The sequence below is a fragment of the Xiphias gladius genome, chromosome 14, assembly GCF_016859285.1.
Source record: "Xiphias gladius isolate SHS-SW01 ecotype Sanya breed wild chromosome 14, ASM1685928v1, whole genome shotgun sequence".
Taxonomy (NCBI): domain Eukaryota; kingdom Metazoa; phylum Chordata; class Actinopteri; order Istiophoriformes; family Xiphiidae; genus Xiphias; species Xiphias gladius.
Window position 1 is genome coordinate 19,499,327 of NC_053413.1, and position 18,484 is coordinate 19,517,810.

An 18,484-nucleotide genomic window follows, 5' to 3' on the forward strand; every position below is an offset into this window, starting at 1 on the left:
ATCACGGTGACATTTTATCCACCAACTTAATGGCTGAGATCTGGGGGACACAGCAACATCCTGAGACATACAGCACCAGTACCGTCCAGCTCAATGGAGCAAGCAAAGCCAGTGGTCACATAACCAGACAAGCTTTCAAACACACAGTTAACCATTATTATATGAACCACCCTTTAGTTATTGCAGAGATTTTTTTTCTAGTTAAGTTCCGCAATATTTCAATAGACATTTTAGGTGCATTTACTTACGTGATGGTATATATAAAATGGCTAAAATCTGAATTTGTTTGTGTTCTTTGTAATAGTTTTAAAGCTTGTGTTGCGCAATGCCCAACTTAGCCCAATGTGGGACGGTTTCATCCACTATATGGGAGACAGTCTCAGATTCTTCGCACTGAAAAGCTAAGGGAAGCGGCTATGCACTGCCATTAGGTGAATTGTTTACCAGATGTGCAATCTGTCAAGTCAACCAGTTAGTTCTCATCCTTGAAGTTTTTTTTTATATTTGTAAAACAGGAACATATTGATTGAGAACACTTAAGATAAAGCATAAATCTTTCCTGTGTGTTGGTTGTCCAAGTGAATTTTTGAGTGCATTTCCTTATATCCTTATCCTAATATTCTGGTGTTCTAAACAGTAATGTGTTCATTATTGGCCCCTGAGACTGGTGAAACACCCACTACAACTGTCTGGTGAGAGGTGAGGTCGCAGTGGGTGTTTTTTCTGCCCTCGATTAGGCAAAAGAGCAGCAGCGAGTCAATTTCTCCTGTGACAAACAACCTTGGTCAAGCCACTCAAAGGTGAGATTTATGCTTCATTGTAAGTGTTATTTTTTTTAACAGTATGTTTTGGCATGTCGGGTTAAAATGATGTCTAACCATGATTGAACTGAGGGAGTATTTTCGGAAGTGTGAGTGTAATTTGAGGGTTCCTTTATTGTTTTACATCAAGGACACTGAAATTAATTGAGCATGGCCTCGGCGTCAGTATTTTGTGCTAAAGGTTGGTTCTTACATTGTCCTAGCTAATTTTCTTTGGTCTGAAGTTTATGTAGGAAAGTTTGCTTTGTCCCATTTTTGCACACAAGAATGTTTTTTCATTCCTTTGGGTCGTTTTGCACAGTCACTCATTATACCCATGATCCCCATAAAATCTACATAACCTTTTTTTCTGTAGTTTGTTCTAAGTATGTTCTTACAAATTGAGAGAGGGAAGGAGGGAAGGATCAATGCAGACATAATTTTTCTCAAGTACCGAAAAGAATCAATCAATAAATATAAATAATTTGGACAAACTGTTGTAAATATATTCAATGTGAACATAAATTGTATCTCAGCCTTTCTTTAAGACCTAGCCCAGAGTTCAGTTTGTCCTCTGGGGAATCGCAGTGCTCTAGTCCAGCCAGCTGGCTCCTGGTGACTCAATGGCTCTGATTATTTCAGTTTAGGGATGGAGTCCATCTCCCCAATCAGACGCCCCTTTCCTAATGTACTCCCCTGGCATGTGCCGAAAGAGCTGTGTACACGCTTTTGAGCGGGAAAGGAGTCACCTTCAGGTAGCGCACGAGAGAACGTGGCTTTACTCGTTCACGTCATCTTTGTCCTCCACCTTCCTTTGCCCACTCTCTCAGCCCCGTAATCACACTAATGGGCTGGGATGGCTCTCCAACAGGGAGGGACAGGGGGATCAGCAAAGGGATGGGAAGGTGACTAGATAGAGGGATTAACGAAGGAGTGGGGTGGAGAGTTTGGAAGAAAAAAAAAAGACTGAAAAAGAAAAATTCAACTTAGAGGAGCCGTAGACATTTATAAAGGATATGACAAAATGTGGACATAAGAGAGAGAATATACCGTATAGGTCAATTGACTAATCAATTAAATGAGTGATCTTTTCAGCTCTAAAGTCTCGGAAACTAACCCACGATTTATAATGGAAAAGTGCCTGAGTTAAAAACTGGGGCTTGGAGTTGTTTAACAATATAAATTGCTTCAACACACATGCTGGGGTAAAAAGCTAAGACTGAAACATTCATATGAGCAAAGTTATTGCCTTTTAATTTACTAGTATGAATATTTCTTTTGATTTTAAAACTTGTCCTTTCATAAAATACAGTCTAGAGCTGTATGCTTTAAATTGCATGCGACAGACCACTGACATAGACATCAAGACAGCCCACACTAAAGCAGTAAGTTAAGATATGTGAACGATGCTGACATTTTCATACTATACACTAAGGTATGGCATGACTTTTTCCTCGGGTAAAAATCCTCTCAATAAATCATGCAATTCCCTAATTTTTGCTTCCCCTTTTCCGAGACAGCAGAGATCTCTAAGTCACCTGCAGTAGTGAGCTCATCGTTGCTTAATAATTCAGCGGGGGCGTTTTGTACTATTGGCTGGGTGACATTGGCTTGCAGGAGAGGCGGGTGCTGTGCGAACAGATGTCTACACCAGTCGTGGGTAAACAAAAACCCATGCCTGGGCATAATTCTGCCCCAGGGAGATTTACTTCCTCCTCCTCTCTTATTCCCTCCCCATTATGTCGAATTCTCTGTTTTCACGTTGTCTCTACTGCATTATCCTGCTTTTTTTGTATTCTCGAATTACCAACAATGTCCCACCTTATTAATACATCATGTCCTCATCCTTCTTTTTAGTCACACTGTTTGAGGTCTTATTTGCATCCAAGTTTAATGTATTTTTACAATTTTTTAAATTAAAAAAAAATTAATTTTTTTCCTCTCCTATTTTACGGAACATACCGATAATTTATTTTCAGTTTCTTTTCAGTTTAGCTTTCTGAGCGACTGAGCATTTCTATTTTGCTTTTTTTTCCTGACTCACTGAAATACACGGTCCCACCTGTGGGATGATTTGGCCTTGGTAACGTTACTTCAAGTGTGTTTTTTTCTGTACTGGACTAAATCTTCACACAACCTTGACAAACAATACATTTTTGAAAGCTCTAAGTCTCCTGATTCTATCACACTGCAGGACTTACATTTGTTTTTGTTTTTTTAAATAGACAAGGCAAAAAAAAACAAAAAAAAAACATTTCTACTGTGTTTGTGCCTCTGCAACTTTGATTCAGTATTTCTTATACTTATTCTGACTTTTGAAGGGTTGAAGAACAGTAACCTTTTTATTTTGGGTACATTATTTGTGCACAAAAATGGGGTTGCTGGTAACAGGTTAATTCATTTTAATAATACTTTTTGCTCAATTTCTAATTAAGTATCAAGTATTTTGAAATTTGTGTCCATCCCACTAAACTAATGATATTTCCATGATCCTCAGCTGTAGTTTGTGGTTAGTGCCAGGTAGCAAATGTTAGCAATTGCGTAAACTCAGATGCTGAGCCTGGTAAATATTAGGCCCTGCTTAACGTCAGCATGTTAGCATTGCCAAGCAGAGTGACATTAGCTCAAAACACTGTTATGCCTAAGTACAGCCATCACAGAGCCACTAGTGTGACTGTACACTCTTAAGGTTTGAACAGAAAGGAAAGCAAATTTTTGCCTCACGTCATTTGCACAAATTTAACCAGTGGTCCGCTTGTGCAGTCCATCTAGATTCACCCCAAACAGCCAATGTATCCATTGTGCAGAGTTATGCGGTAACCCAGCTAACAATGCAAGTACCAGCCCTGTCTGTGGGAGTGGACCTGTGTGTTTGTGTTCAACTCCGCCCCTCCACAGAACAAAAAATAACTAAAATAAAATAAAATAAAATAAAATAAAATATAACAAAATAAAATAAAATAAAATAAAATCATTTCCCACCATCCTGGACAGATTCACTCACTTTGTCATACTGCCTCTTAAATTTGCTTCACATTGTGTCTGAACACACAGTCTTGTTTCTTCTTCTTTTTTCATTCAACATGTATCGCCTCTTCACTTTCCTAGTACAGTCTCTTTTTCTCTCTCACCTCCCTCTTACTTCCTTCCTCCCTGCTTCTCGTCCTCCCTTCCTCCACCTCTCCTTCAGTCTTCTGACTTAATTTCATAGCACAAGCTATTAAAGCTGAGTCTTTTGGAGTTGAAGATAGGTCCCTCATAACTGTTGTCCTATAGTAATGACAAGCTGCATAATCCATCATTGTCAAAGTCAGAGTATCTCAGGCAGCGCAGTGTGCACTCATTCGGAATAACGTGGAGAGTGGGAATGGGCGAAGGGGTAAAGGAGAGCCAAAGGGAAATTGTTCCCCGCTGGTTGAGCATGAGGTTTGAGTAGTGAACACAGTCTGGACCGACATTCATATTCACTCAGTGTAGCCTCGTGAGCCTCTTTAATGAACAGGCTCCTACAAAACACATTAATGCTTTGTCGAATATGTTTTTAGTGCGAACATTATTGCCGTCTGGATTATGTGACTGGTAATGTTTTTCGCAATCCAATCCAGGAAGTGTGACATTCTTATACTGCACAGATGGTCGGGATGGTTGGAGTTCACGTCCCGAGTCCAACCTTTGTTTGGGTTCCAGCTACTGAAACACTTGGTAAAGTTTAAGGTGGGTTTATACTTAATGCAAGCAGCTAGTAGCAGACCCACCATAGGTTTTAGTTTATAGTTCAGTCTCATAATTTACCTATTGATAGCGCTACTGCAACACTAGACAGATTTATAATATGTGATCAGGCTGTTTCTTGCTTTGAATAGATTAAATGTGTTTATTCTTTCATTTTCCCGGTGACATAGATTAATGGTGGGCAATGTGCATACTTATAGAATTGGACTTACATCACTGTAACTTCTTATTTCACCGTGTCTCTTACTGAATAGGGAGCCACTGTGGTGCAGTAGTTGTGGGTATGTTCTTTAAGTCACCCTGATAGAGAGGGGGCAACGCAGTGAGCAGGCTTTGCAGTGAGAATGGCTCAGTGTGTGTTACTGAACAACTTGGTTCATGTTATCCTCACTATCAACTATCTCCAACAGCACAGGAAAGTTGTTGGAGAAAACACACACACAGCCAAAGTCAAACAGTCACTGTTGTTGCTGTTACCATGTGGTATCCCCGTGGCTTCTTACATGGGGCGCGTGTCAGCCACAGTATGGCATAGGCTTTGGCATTCATCAGCTACTAAACACGTGACTGTAAATCCAACTTTAGGGAAAAAAAATCATGGTTTTGCTTAAATATCGTAAAAGTCATTGCATTCCTTCTTAGGCCATAAAAACAACAATCATTCCTTCGTTGCCAGGAACAGATTCTATGGGGAAAACAAGTGAAATACACTGACACTCGAAGAGACACTTAGTATCGTCATCTCATCGCTTTGTTGAATAAAAAGCGCATTCTGGGCAGGATTACGATTCCTGCAAAAATTAGGTTTATCTTAACATAATTTTTAGGAAACAGCGTTGAGGAGGTTCAGCTGCAGCAGAGTGTAGTCGAGTCTGTCGTGCTTAACTAACATTACATTAAATGCAATCTGTTGTACTCTGATGTCTCCCCGTTGCCAAAGGCTCTAACATTACAGGACGTTAGTTTACCAACAGTTTCTTCAGTAAGAAATCTACTTTTCAGTCAGTGCGACTTTTGTTCTGCACTGTGAACCAAAACGATACAAAACTGAAGCAATCATTTTCAATGCTCAGGGATATATAGAATATGTAGATTCACACATCACACAGGTGGTTATTCAAACCCTGGCTTCCCCTGTCCATGCGTTCAAGTGTCCTAAGAGTAAGACACTGAATCCCAAATTGTTTGTGCAAATTGTCCAATGTGTGTATGTCGGAAAAAATTGAAGACGCTTTGGACAAAAGTATCTGGCAATTTAATGCAATGTAACAAAGGTACAATTAAGTAGAACAAACACTGTGAAATATAAGTAAACATAGATGTAGCATGAGGTATTGAAGCTATCACAAAAGTCCCATGGCATTAGTATGCACAGAACACAAAAATCACCATGTGTGAAAACAATTTGAGATTCGATTTGAGAGTATTGACTTTGACACAGCAAGGACTCAGGATCACTGTGTTGTTAAGATGCATTAGACTGCGCAGACTGTCTGCAACGGAGAGAGCTGATTTGTGACTTTGGGATGCAAGTGTGTATCTTGAGTGCCAGATTGACGCGGGGGCCTGTGCCACCTCCTGGCTATGACATAGAGGGCATTAATTACCATGTCTTTGAGGGGACAATCTAATCTCTGGGACACATGGCACATAAACCTGAGCATCCCAGGAGGGATCCGCTGCAACACCTCTTGACAATTAAAGACAAGACGGTTCTAGGAAAAGGAGCGGGAAATGAGAAGGCGTGTCTGGGGGGTTGCTAAGTGTTCCATCCGTTTGAACTAGGGCTGGGAATAAAAGAGATTTTGAGGAATTGATGAATTGACACAAAGTCATTTTATTTATTGTTTTGACCTCCCGTAGGTTAAAGCCCTGGCAAAATGTTATTTCTCAAGCCAGTCTTGGGTTAAAGCCACTTTTTGATCCACCAGTATACAACCACCACATTCATGTAAATACAGTCACCAAAAACATGTGAACAGCTGGGATCTTATTTAGATCAAAAAGGTTTTATCGACGCTTTACCAGTTAAAATTAGAATTGCAAATAGCTGTTTTTTTCTCTGATTTTAAAGGGGCATGCTGACAATTTTACATTTCTAGTTTCAGGGGAGTAACACACAGCCTGTATAATGGTATTATAATGTTGTCTGGATGTCAAATCAGAGAAAATTTACTCATGTGACTTACTGGAGTTTGTCTTGGCGTGGGCTACAAATGTTTAAAAGATGGCCTGCGTTATAGACTGGGGGGATGGAGTTTGTAAGATGTGGATGTTTGTCAGGCAAGGGGGATTTAACATGGAACTCTAACAAGCCTTATTTTGGAAAGTTTAGAGTCCAGTGTTTGAGCTTGACACATAGTATGGACATAAGTCAAGATAGCCCAGTCCCTGCTGCTGTCATTTTCTTCTGTATCTATATCTGTATTTTTCAAGTCCCCATACTTTGTGGAAGTGCAGTGCTAAATCTTTTAAATAACTGTTAAGAAAACTGCTTTCTTGTCTGGCCTATGTTGTCTGGAGGTATATTGCAATCTCAATATATTAGTCTGATTATTTTGGTGTTTAATAATTTTTGAATCGTCTTCTTTATTTTTATTTTTGATTCAGACCGTACAGGCACCACCTGTCTTACTACAATGTGATCGTTCATATCATTCTTATTATTGGCAATTTTACTTATGATTTCAAAATCAAACAATTGTTTATGTAAATCTTTATCTGTGGCATATTTTCTGTTATCTTTTTTCTGTTTTACTTTATAAATAATCAACTCTGCCTCTCTAGGCCAGGAGACTTGAGAGGAATGATCTTCAGTCATAACAAAGCTTTCCCGGTTAAGTAAAGGTTAAATAAATAAATTATCTGGTGGTCCCAACCCAACTTTAAGTCAGTAAATCATGTAGGGCTGAATCGAATGATTATTTTTTTGCCCATCACGATGTTCAGTACCCAAGGTGATGTCTTCGTAGGTCTTGTTTTGCCAGACCAACAGTCTAGAATTTAAAGATATTCAATTTACCATAACGTAAGACAAAGAAAAGCATCAAATCCTCACATTTTGGAAGCTGGGGCCATCAAACATTTAGCATTTGAGCTTTACAAAATGATTTTAATTATTAATTTAACAATAAATTTATTATCAAAACAGTAGAAATCGACTACACTGCTGATCGGTCTCTAATACACTGCAGTGCATAACCAGCTTTAATTGATCAAACTGTCTTTACTCTGTCTCTCTCCTGCAGGGAGAGCGTCAGGACTCGGATGTCGTTGAGGAACGAAACGCCCAGGTGCAGCTGGAGAAGGCCAAGGTAATTTTTTTCACTGCTGCATCATGTTCTCCCCCGACCTGACCCACGGCTGCCCTCATTTTGCAGAGAGGCTGCTCTCAAGGACATGATTACATCACAGACAGGAAACACAGAAATCAGGACATTGGATTAGTGGAACAATATTCTGCTATTAAAATGAGTAACTGTAGTGTTCATCCCTGTCATCTGTTTATGCTCTCAACGTCTGGAGGAGGATAATAATGGAGGATATTGATTATTGCTGATATGTGCAGTGATGGATCTCTTGTGTTAAATACTTAACTTTTTTTTTTTTTACTTTATTGTTTTGCTTTCAGTAGAACATAAAGACTTTAAGTAAAATAAAATAACAGAATAGACCAGGTCACTAGGTCAGAAAAAATCAAAAACAAAAGTTTTCCAATTCATCAAGAAAAAAATAAAATAGAGAAAATGAAATAAGAAAAATTAAATATAATAAAGGGGGTGGAGTGTTACTAATAATAATGACGATGAAGGCCATTACACACAAAGACGTCAAAATATCATAGCTCATATCATACTCTTCAACTCTCTTTGCCTTTTAAGCGGCGCCTGCTGATACATGTCCCATTGAATACTGAATTAAATCCTTCCTCACAGATTCAGTGTTATCCCACTGGTGCTTTGTAATTAAGGTGGCAAACCCGCCCGGCCCCGTCCCCCCGCTGACACCACGGCCTCTCCCACAGCCTCATCCCTCCAAAGTGGAGTAATTAGCAGCTTGATCGGCATGCCACGGACGCTTGACTCTGATGGGATTACAGCATGCAGCGGCTACTGTGCGGCACAGAGAAAGATGCAGTTGACTTTTTTCACAGCAGACAATTTGACTCGTCATAGCAGGGAAAAACGCAGGAGTCACTACTGACCCTGACAATGGCTCTGTTTGATTCGACGGGCCCAGTAGGTCATGTGACTGTGAGCCAGCATGAACAACTCCAGGATCCTGAAACTGGAGCAGCTTCAGGAAGTTCAACGATTTTATTATTTACACCTGTGTTTTTCCCTCTGTGGCGTGTCTTCTGTGAAAATGGCTTTTGCTGATTGTATGTTCCTATGTGTGTTGCAAAAGATACAACACATTTAAAACCAGTCTGAAAGTATTTCAGAGAAATATCGAAATACTTTTCGAAAATTAAAATACATTTAAATAAAAAATTCCAGAAAAATAGAACATAATGTAAAACACGTCAGATTTTTACCATACGTTTACGTCAAAGAAGACTATATTGTTCAACAGGCTAAATCCTGATCCTCATTTTGTACTGCATTCGATTTGCACAGTTGTATTTGTTCACATGATAAAAGCCAAAGATGGCTACTGTTGGTGGAACAATGTCCTTCCCTATCAGAGCAGAGTACAGCCCCTTTATGTTGAATGTTAGCAGCAGATTGAATGATAGGAGTGTCAGGCCATGGACTGTCTACTGTAAATATTTGGATTGAATGCAGTATTGTTTTAGATACATGGCAGTACTTCGGATTTTGTCTGTTGACCCCTATGGTGTTATGTTAAAAACATATAAACATGTTAATAGTATAATATTGTTTAATTCTATAGTCTATGAATTTGTGCACAACAAATGGAGACAACATATAAGTATTTTTTTTGGGGTGGTAGTTTTTTTTAGTTTTTTTTTTTTTATCCGTGACTCCTGGGCTGTGTATACTGCATTTGGAATATGTCCACATATATGAGTCCACATTATTTGTTACAGCTCTTTAAAACATTAGCGTTTAGCGTTTAGTCGCAACGCTAAAAAGCTGCTGAAAGCAACCCGAATAGCCTTTTTGTGGGCACCTTGTGGTTGATAAAATTAATCACTGTGTGTGTACTTAGAGGATCCACATACAATACATCTGACACGTACTACACACAGTGTATGTACAGCATACATACAGGTTCAAAGTCATGCTCCCTGGTATGCACATCATCATTTTATCTTAAATTTTTAAGTACGCTGGTATTGCAAGGCCCAAAAAGAATATTTAGAACTTTGTACATACTGTACACAAGTACACAAACCATTTATTGTATTCTCACTTTACAATCCCACATATGCTTCAAAAGCACATTTGGGCAGATTACAGTATTTAATCTATTGTATTTATGTGTGAAAATGGCCACTTGTTTCTTTATCGGTCTCGATTCACATTAGTGAAGTAGTTCCAGTTCTCCAATACAGTATTACTTGTTGTAAGAAAGATTGCTTTGATGTGCAAATTCAAGAGAATGTTTGTTATCTATTGAAATGGAGTGAAATATGAATGAGCTTTTGCGTGAGCGTGTGTGCGTGTGGGTGAACTGTACGGATTCACTGTGACATCCATCAGTAATAGCTTTTTGCTCTGAACACCTGTCCTGTGTCCCCAGTACAAGCCTGTGGCATTCGCCGTACGTTGCAATTTCTCGTACACTCCAGCAGACGACGACAACGTCCCCGTACCGGGCCAAGCTGTCACCTTTGAGGCCAGAGATTTCTTACATGTCAAAGAGGTTTGAAACAAACACACACAAATAAAATTTGGATTAAGGAGCAGGTGGATACACAGCACAGTAGATAACAAAGACATAAAATGCAATAATACATGTGCTGAACTGAGTTCCTGACATTGTCAGGGGAAAGAATGTGAACCACACCTGGGAATCAAGCCTTAAATTTACGCTGTGTTTCTTCTTTGTTTTTGTTTTTGTTTTGTTTGTTTGTTTTGTTTTTCATTTTCAGAAGTTTAACAATGAATGGTGGATCGGACGGCCGGTGAAGGAGGATGGTGTGGTGGGCTTCATCCCCAGTCCAGTCAATCTGGAAACCATTCTCATCAGAAGAGAAGTTCAGGCGAGGAAAGCTGCCAAGGCCTTAGCCAAGTATGTATCCTGCTGCTCTTTAAAATTGATTGAAAACAGGAGGGTTTTATACCAGCACATAGACCTACCGTGGTGTGCCGCCTTATCTTGATATCCTGATAATAGCCTCTATTGGTACAGGACACATACAAGCAGAACATCATTACAAAGTGATATACAGAGGATTATATGATATTTTAGGCATTCAGCTGATGCTCTTTCAAAAACGTCCAGAGATTAGTCAAATTACATTTTGACTAGAAAGGTGATATCGGTGTGACACACAACACACCAATAACTGTACTATAGAGAGAAGAAAAATATAAAGATATAAAGGAGAAAAACTTTAAAATAAGGAATATCAATAATAAATTAATTCATTAAAATAAATACTTCTGCTACGTTAAAGTGAATTCAGGCGATATGATAAGAAGCTTCTTGTCATATCAATATTTTAAGCTTATCAACATTTCATAATTCACATTAATTAGGCTGCCTATGTTTGCAGACAACAAAAAGTGATTACGGATCAGAAGTTAATCTTTTATCTTTAGTTATTTATAATTTTACTTACCTGCAAAAGTGTAAATCGAAACCTAACTAGATTTGATAGGGGATTCAAATGGAGAATGGTATCGAAGCATAATCCTCCACACAGTAGAAAACAAACAACATCTTAATCATATTTTACCTAGCGCCTCAGGGATCATCCACTACTCTTATCCTGGGATACTACCTGATCCCAGGTTGGTTTTTTTCAGTGTTAGTGTGTTAGTTTGTGGTAATTTAACTACGTGCACATTTATTTGGGAATTGAGTCTGTTTAAATTCAGTATTAATTGAAATGACAAAGATCTTTTTAAACAATCATATTTGGACCCTTATTTGGAAAGCGCCCCAGGACACACGCATTGAGATCCAAGACAAGTCAGTTTAATTTATTACAGCCCAAATTCAGAAAACACTCATTTGCATCAAATGTTATTACAATCTGTACAGCATACAACAACCTTTGTCCTTAGACCCTTATCATGTCAGTGGGGCATATTCCCTAGCAAATCTGTCATTAATCAAATTACCACAAACCAGCTGACAAAAAAACGTCAGTTTTAATAAAGGATTTGAAGGACGATGGGACCAGACCAGTGACTTTACCTGTTTTGGTGGTTTTTTTTAACACATTTCCCTGCCTTTCAGGCAGTCTTTGGTTTTTACTCATTTCAGCATGTTGTAAAATCAACTTTGGTGTTGAACATGTTAGAGACAGAAAATCTAAAAGTAGCAATCCTTTGGTCAGTCAGTAGGTTGTTTTTTATTCTAATCAGCCCAGCAGGGAAAGAAGATCCACTACACACTGCCAGATTTGGAGTCGACCTACTTTAGGCTGACAGAAACACATCTAGAGGATCTTGGAAATTCGGCTTTGGTGGCAACTATATGTGCTGAACCACTTCAAGGGATTTACTCTCTAAGCTTTATATAAATGTGTATCATCAGTAGATATACAGATATGCTGAAAGCAAAATCTTTTATTGCGCAGAAGTAAAGTGCTCTATTTTCATCATGACTGATGCACTAGAGTTTAGACTGTATAGAAGGCAATGTTAATGAAACGTGAGCCGATTCTGGACTTGTGTCCCGTTTCAGCAAAGCAGCAGCTCAAGCAGCTCAAGATATGAACTCAAAGAAATACACTCCTCCATCACAAGGTCAGTGTGTACTCAACCGTGTAAAGAGATTTTGTTGTCAGTTTTAATGATTGCTGAGTTAACGGTAGGCACCTCTCTCATCCTTCTCTGTGAACAGCCAATCAGCAAGTGAAAAAGAAACCGGTAAGTGACTGAATGTTTATTTCCGTGTTGACATTCACTTTCATCCCAGGGGTTCTCATTATAAAGTCCTCTTGACAAATTTGTGAGGAGGTATTTTCCACAACAGTCTATGGAAAATGTTTCATTAGACCTAAGTTTGGAACTTTAGTGGTCATATTTTGGGCCGGTTCGCAGCCCCTGTTCAGCAAAAAGCTAGGAGTGGACCTTGAGTATAGAAGTTAAGAAGAAGTACAGAAGTTTCATGTCCAACTACTTAAGTTAACATGGAACGGTAGATGTCCGAAGATGACTCCGAGCATCGCGTAGACTTCTTATCCACACTGACTTAAAAGTTAGCCTAGGTTTTGCTTTTCAGTAAATGATGAAAAATATTCTTTTCATGCTCTTGTCAGTATAATGTGACATATCTCATAAGGTGAAGATATCTTGAAAAAGCTTTATCTATAGCATATTGACTGCAATTACCATAATTACTGGACTTAATCCCACATCTGTTTTTACATTTATGTATCAATCAGGCCTGCAAATAACTATTATTTTGATCATTAAAACATCTGCCGACTTTATTCTTGATTGCTGCGTTGTGTTTTAGACATAAATCACATTTATTTAGGAGTTTGAGTGAACCAGTAAGAATGACTGACTTCAATCAATTTTCTCTGTATATACTGAATTAATCTTCCGTTTTTTTTTGTGGCTGTAGGGGGAGCAGGTGGCTATGTATGATGTAGTGCCTACAATGCGTCCTGTCGTTCTAATGGGACCATCACTGAAGGGCTTAGAGGTGAGTCTGCCTCACCCACACTCCGATCGCAGTTTGTAATACGGTTTCTTTGACTCGTGAAGGGCCTTAGATGCTGTAAAGCTGAGAAACCTAATCTAGTTTTTCACAATAATATTGGTATTTTGTGTTGAACTTGAGTAAAGGAGGATTTGATTTAATATCCATGTTTTCTCTGTGATTCCAGGTTACAGATATGATGCAAAAAGCACTGTTTGATTTTTTAAAACATAGATTTGAAGGCAGGTAAGTTCTGATTTAATTCTTCGATATCACATCTTTGAAGTGGAAATAAAACAAAGTGAAAACCATGACTGTGTAATAATGCTTTTTTACTTTGTCTGCTCTGCAGAATTACTATTACACGGGTCACGGCGGACATCTCTCTGGCTAAACGGTCCATCCTCAACAACCCTGGCAAAAAGGCCTTAATTGACCGTTCCAACACCCGATCCAATTTAGGTACACGGCTTTATCGTCCTAACCTGCAGCCAATAGTTGTGGCAAATAATCCTCGGCACCTCTTTTATCTGTCCGTAGAGCCAGACTGTCGGGGTGTACCACATCAGGACAATTCAGATTGTATCAGTCACAGCACGGAACGCTAAATTGATTTCTAAAATAAGTTCTTGTAATTTTCTTAGCCCTCTGGCACTCGTTGTATTGTCCTTTGTGGCAAACCTCATCCACTTGGAACTCTAATTAGGTTAAAACAAGCAAGTGATACTATCTGATCCTTGGTGTGAATTTAATTTGTCAGACTTGCACTTTTTCTTTACCTCATTGAAACACTGTGCAGTTTATGTTGACAAGATTTTTTTGGTATGTATACGCTGCAAAGATGAACCCTCATTCCAAATGATAATAGAATGTCTTTGACCCCGTAACATAGTACAGTCGGCTATTCTAAATTCCCCACCTTGGTTAGACGAAGATAGAATGGGTATAGAAGAGAAAGGGGATAAGATTTACTTGGTCTTCTCTACTCTTGTCTTTCTCATTGCTCTCTCATCCCAGATGCTGCCGGTATGTATGACTGAAAGCACTGGTAGTCCATGTGTGTTCGAATGCTCCACCTTCCTTCCTTTCATTACCCCCCATCAGCACCAACAGCCACTATTAAGACACTGTGTCATGCGTAAATATACACAGGTATTGACTTGTTGTCTTTACGGCTGCTGAAAACTAGACTAGAATAAATATGTCAGATGTAATTTGCTTATATTTGTCGGAGTGAACACTTCTTAAAGGGCTGAAAAATCCACAGCCTCCTCCATGCCCTGCTTTTCTGCTCTCCTTCTAGCGGCCAAACTTGAGATGACTCCTCCCAAGGGTGTAACACACCTTGGTTGTTTTCAGGGATTAGTTACAAAGAACCATACAAATACACCACTTAATCAGGTAGTCTTATTAAGTAGGCAGTCTAATCTGTTGAGGTGTTTTTTCAGCCATTCTCCATTTGTCACATGAGTTGCTACCAGGTTTGTTTACTTTTTGCTTATTTGTTTTAGAAATTATACAGCAGAAACTAGAATATGAAAAACTTCTTCGCTTTTGTTTTGTTCATTCCATATGTAGAAATGAGGATGAGTGAAATTACAAATGTTCTTTACGTTACAAAGCCAACATGTAATGTAGTTGACGAAATAATCTAGCCGCAAGTTCCAGTTTCTCTTGAGGAATATTGTATGATTCCAGAAAATCCGAATAAATGGACCTCGTGGTAAGATCATTTTGTCAGCTACTGTTTCCAAGGTCAAGAATGAACTTTATCAACACATGACCTGATCATTTATGTCCAACCAAACCCGTTTTTTGGGGGGTTTGACTTTCAAAATAACAGATTTTTAGATTTAATCCTCATTTCGGGATCTCAATATAAAAAAAAGACAAAAACACCACAGTTTCTTGTACTCATGCTCATGCAGAAAAAGCTTAAAAAGTGTACATTATATACAGTATTTATAATATAACTCAAAATAACATGCAACAGCACAATGTCGGTGTTCCAAATGAATGATCGGTAAATGATCAATATATAAAATTACTATTAAAGGCTATGGGTCAATAATCCAAATACATCCTCGTAAATTACCTGTGAGATATTGCATCTTGTTTTGAATATAAACAAGGAAATGAAAGATACACAACTGATGAATTTCCTGGACTTCAGGTATTTACATCAAGCTTTTACCGTCTGCTTTTGCAGCCCAGATCCAGGGTGAGGTGGAGCGTATCTTTGAGCTCGCCCGCAGCCTGCAGCTGGTAGTTCTAGATGCAGACACAGTCAACCACCCTCTCCAGGTGTCCAAAACCTCCCTGGCTCCAATCCTGGTCTATGTCAAGATCTCCTCACCTAAAGTAAGCTTCAACGGAGAGTGCTGTAGAACTAGATAAAGTTTATTATCCTAATAGTTAGCTGCATCTTCTTTTGGACTGACTGTTTCTCAGCTCTCCCAGTACTTTGTACTATAAATGTATCCTAAGGTATCATGATCCTGTAAATTACCAGCAGCTACTCTAAACTTCTTGTTCTCCTTCTCTGGTTCTTTGATCTCCTCCTCCTCTTCACCGCTGTTGTTGTAGGTGTTGACCAGACTGATCAAGACAAGAGGGAAGTCTCAGACCAAACATCTCAATGTTCAGCTAGTGGCAGCAGACAAGCTCGCCCAATGTCCGCCAGTGAGTACCATCTAGTGGCCACTGTGTGAAATTGGTGTGGTCCATCCACTCATGATATTGTGTCATATCCTGGTAGATATCTCGGTCGTTGTAGAATAATACATTTGGCTTTGTTTCTGTAGTGAAGGTTGTGAAACTGGTAATGACTGACTATAAATTGGGGAAAAAAAAAGTACTGATTTAGGTATAAACTGGAAATATGTTAGTGGCCCCCTGACTTTTATTTCGGACCGTAGCTACTGTTGACGACAGTAAGGTCACATCCTCAGTATTTTTTTCTGGGAATCTGGGGGATTTAGTAGCTCGGGGGAAGTTTACGCATGATTGGTATTTTGTTTCAGCTGACTTCAGTATTTTTAGACACAGTCTACTTGAATGTTACAACTGCTATGCCAACAACAAATAAAAAATAAAATGTGGGAGGGCTTTGAAACAGCATTTTGATTTCATGTCGGGAATCAAAATTTAAAGAGAATTCATTTTATCAACTAATGAGATGAATAAAAATGAAAAAATTTGAGAAGATTTTGTTTTTGGCGTCCACACGTGCCCCGCTTCTAAGCATACGGCAGATGTCAGAATTAGTGTTATAGACTATACAGTCAAATTCAGCATATTTCTCTCTGATGCCAAATTACAAAGTTTTCACTGAATATTCATTTCACTGTTCACCTGGGTGTCCATCTTCTCAGAGGCCCTTATTTCCTTACATCTCTTTATCTGAATCTCATTGCAAGACCGAATCACAGACTTACTTGATTACCAGAAGAGTGTTATTTTTAAAGCCCACCCACACTTCTGCCACACTCTCAGCGGTGTCAGAGATTATATTTTAAAATACTGTCTCAGTTACAGGTTAGTTCTTTCTTGTTTCCTGCTGTTGGTCTTTTCTTAGTCTTGTCCCTTTTTTTTTTTTTTTTTTGTTTTCCTGCAGGAAATGTTTGATGTCATCTTAGATGAAAACCAGCTAACAGATGCCTGTGAGCACATTGCTGATTATCTGGAGTCCTACTGGAGGGCCACTCATCCACCAGAAATGGAGCCAACCAACGCACTGGTGGCCCAGCTGGCCGGGAATACACTGCCCACCAATCCTTCAGGAATAACGGTACATCAAACACAAATGCATACTGTATACAGGGAAAAACTACATGCGGAACAAAGTAATAGAATAGAATATCATTTTCAAAGATTTCTTGCTGTCATCTCATCTCATTCCACTCATCTCATCTGTACAGAGAGTCTGCTATTTGTGGAAAAGCTTTGCACTGTAAATTATAATCTCAGAAGGAATAGTAATGTTTGAAACAGAAACTTCTGAGTGTGGTGCACCTGTATTTGTTTCCATTTTTTCATGTAACATTTTCATTCCATTTCTCCTCATTCTACTCCACTGGAAGGTTGCTGAAATGAGATAGGCCTACCCATGGTGAGTGAGATACCTTCAAATTCGACCGTAGCTGCATTTTCACCAGTCCACCACAGTAATGGAGATGAGTTACAGTATCGCCTTCTTTAGAAGTTAGCTACAAAGGATGTGTATGTATTGTCTGAAAGAAAAAATTATTTTCCATTTACAAACAATCCAGGAGGCAGAAAACACATTGCCACAATGTCATGACAGCTTATATATGGACTTTTTCAATTTAATGATAAAGCAACTTGCTGAAAACCGGTAAATGACCTAGAGGTAAATTTATAGGCAGTCCTCATCTTTGCATCTCTAAAACTTCTTTACCATGCACCACATGTTGACAGAAATCTGTCAAAATTAGTGAAAAAACTTTACATGTTAGATGTGTGCGATGTATATAGGTAAAACACACATTAGAAACTGTGTCAATACAAGTGTTGTACATCAGACTCTTCAGATTGTGCAGGTGTTGACCAGACTGATCAAATGATGAAATGTCAGACCAGACATGTGATTGTCACACACAGAATCTAATGTCAAACTGATCCCCCAAACATTTATCATAGAGCGTGACTGAATAAAAAGCCATAAACACAGTATAACAGTGTGAGCTGTTTTACTTCAAAACTATGGTCCCCTCCACACCTTTATCTGTGAAAAAACTATCCACCACCTTATTAAAATCCACTGCTGGCTAGACATAAATAGGTAATTCTGCACACTAAGCTGAAAGGAACGTTTCCATCTTTCACATGGCCTTTGCAAGTCGTGCAGTTTGCGGCACAAAAACAATGCTCCTATTAATCTCCCCTTTAGCTCTCAGTGATTCTAGTCTGTTTTCTGCCTCCAGCTTTCACAAACATCTAAAATGACATTACTGGAAACCTTGAAACTATAGTCAGTTTTTCTAATACTCAATCAATTAGTTGATCAACTAAAAATGGATTACATTAGCTGGTCTTCTTTTCTTTTCTTTTCCTTTTTTTTTTGTCCACTGATCAGCATAAGTAAATGATCTTACTATATGACTTTGTTTAACTTTTGGCTAAGTACTTTACCTTTT

At 38.7% G+C, this 18,484-nt stretch overlaps 1 protein-coding gene across 2 annotated transcripts in view; it reads left to right on the forward strand.

The window, feature by feature from the left end:
- cacnb2b (calcium channel, voltage-dependent, beta 2b) overlaps positions 1 to 18,484 on the forward strand; it is a 28,102-nt gene that overhangs the window by 7,633 nt on the left and 1,985 nt on the right. The window contains exons 2-13 of one of the 2 annotated variants that reach the window (XM_040142674.1): positions 7,781 to 7,846; positions 10,242 to 10,364; positions 10,594 to 10,733; positions 12,360 to 12,421; positions 12,519 to 12,544; positions 13,248 to 13,328; positions 13,513 to 13,571; positions 13,678 to 13,787; positions 15,535 to 15,686; positions 15,912 to 16,007; positions 16,942 to 17,115; positions 17,408 to 17,436. In XM_040142674.1, the coding sequence (XP_039998608.1) occupies positions 7,781 to 7,846; positions 10,242 to 10,364; positions 10,594 to 10,733; positions 12,360 to 12,421; positions 12,519 to 12,544; positions 13,248 to 13,328; positions 13,513 to 13,571; positions 13,678 to 13,787; positions 15,535 to 15,686; positions 15,912 to 16,007; positions 16,942 to 17,115; positions 17,408 to 17,425 (1,107 nt within the window). In that variant the 3' untranslated portion in view covers positions 17,426 to 17,436. The remainder of the gene's footprint in view (positions 1 to 7,780; positions 7,847 to 10,241; positions 10,365 to 10,593; positions 10,734 to 12,359; positions 12,422 to 12,518; positions 12,545 to 13,247; positions 13,329 to 13,512; positions 13,572 to 13,677; positions 13,788 to 15,534; positions 15,687 to 15,911; positions 16,008 to 16,941; positions 17,116 to 17,407; positions 17,437 to 18,484) is intronic. The other variant, XM_040142673.1, reaches the window with a different exon arrangement.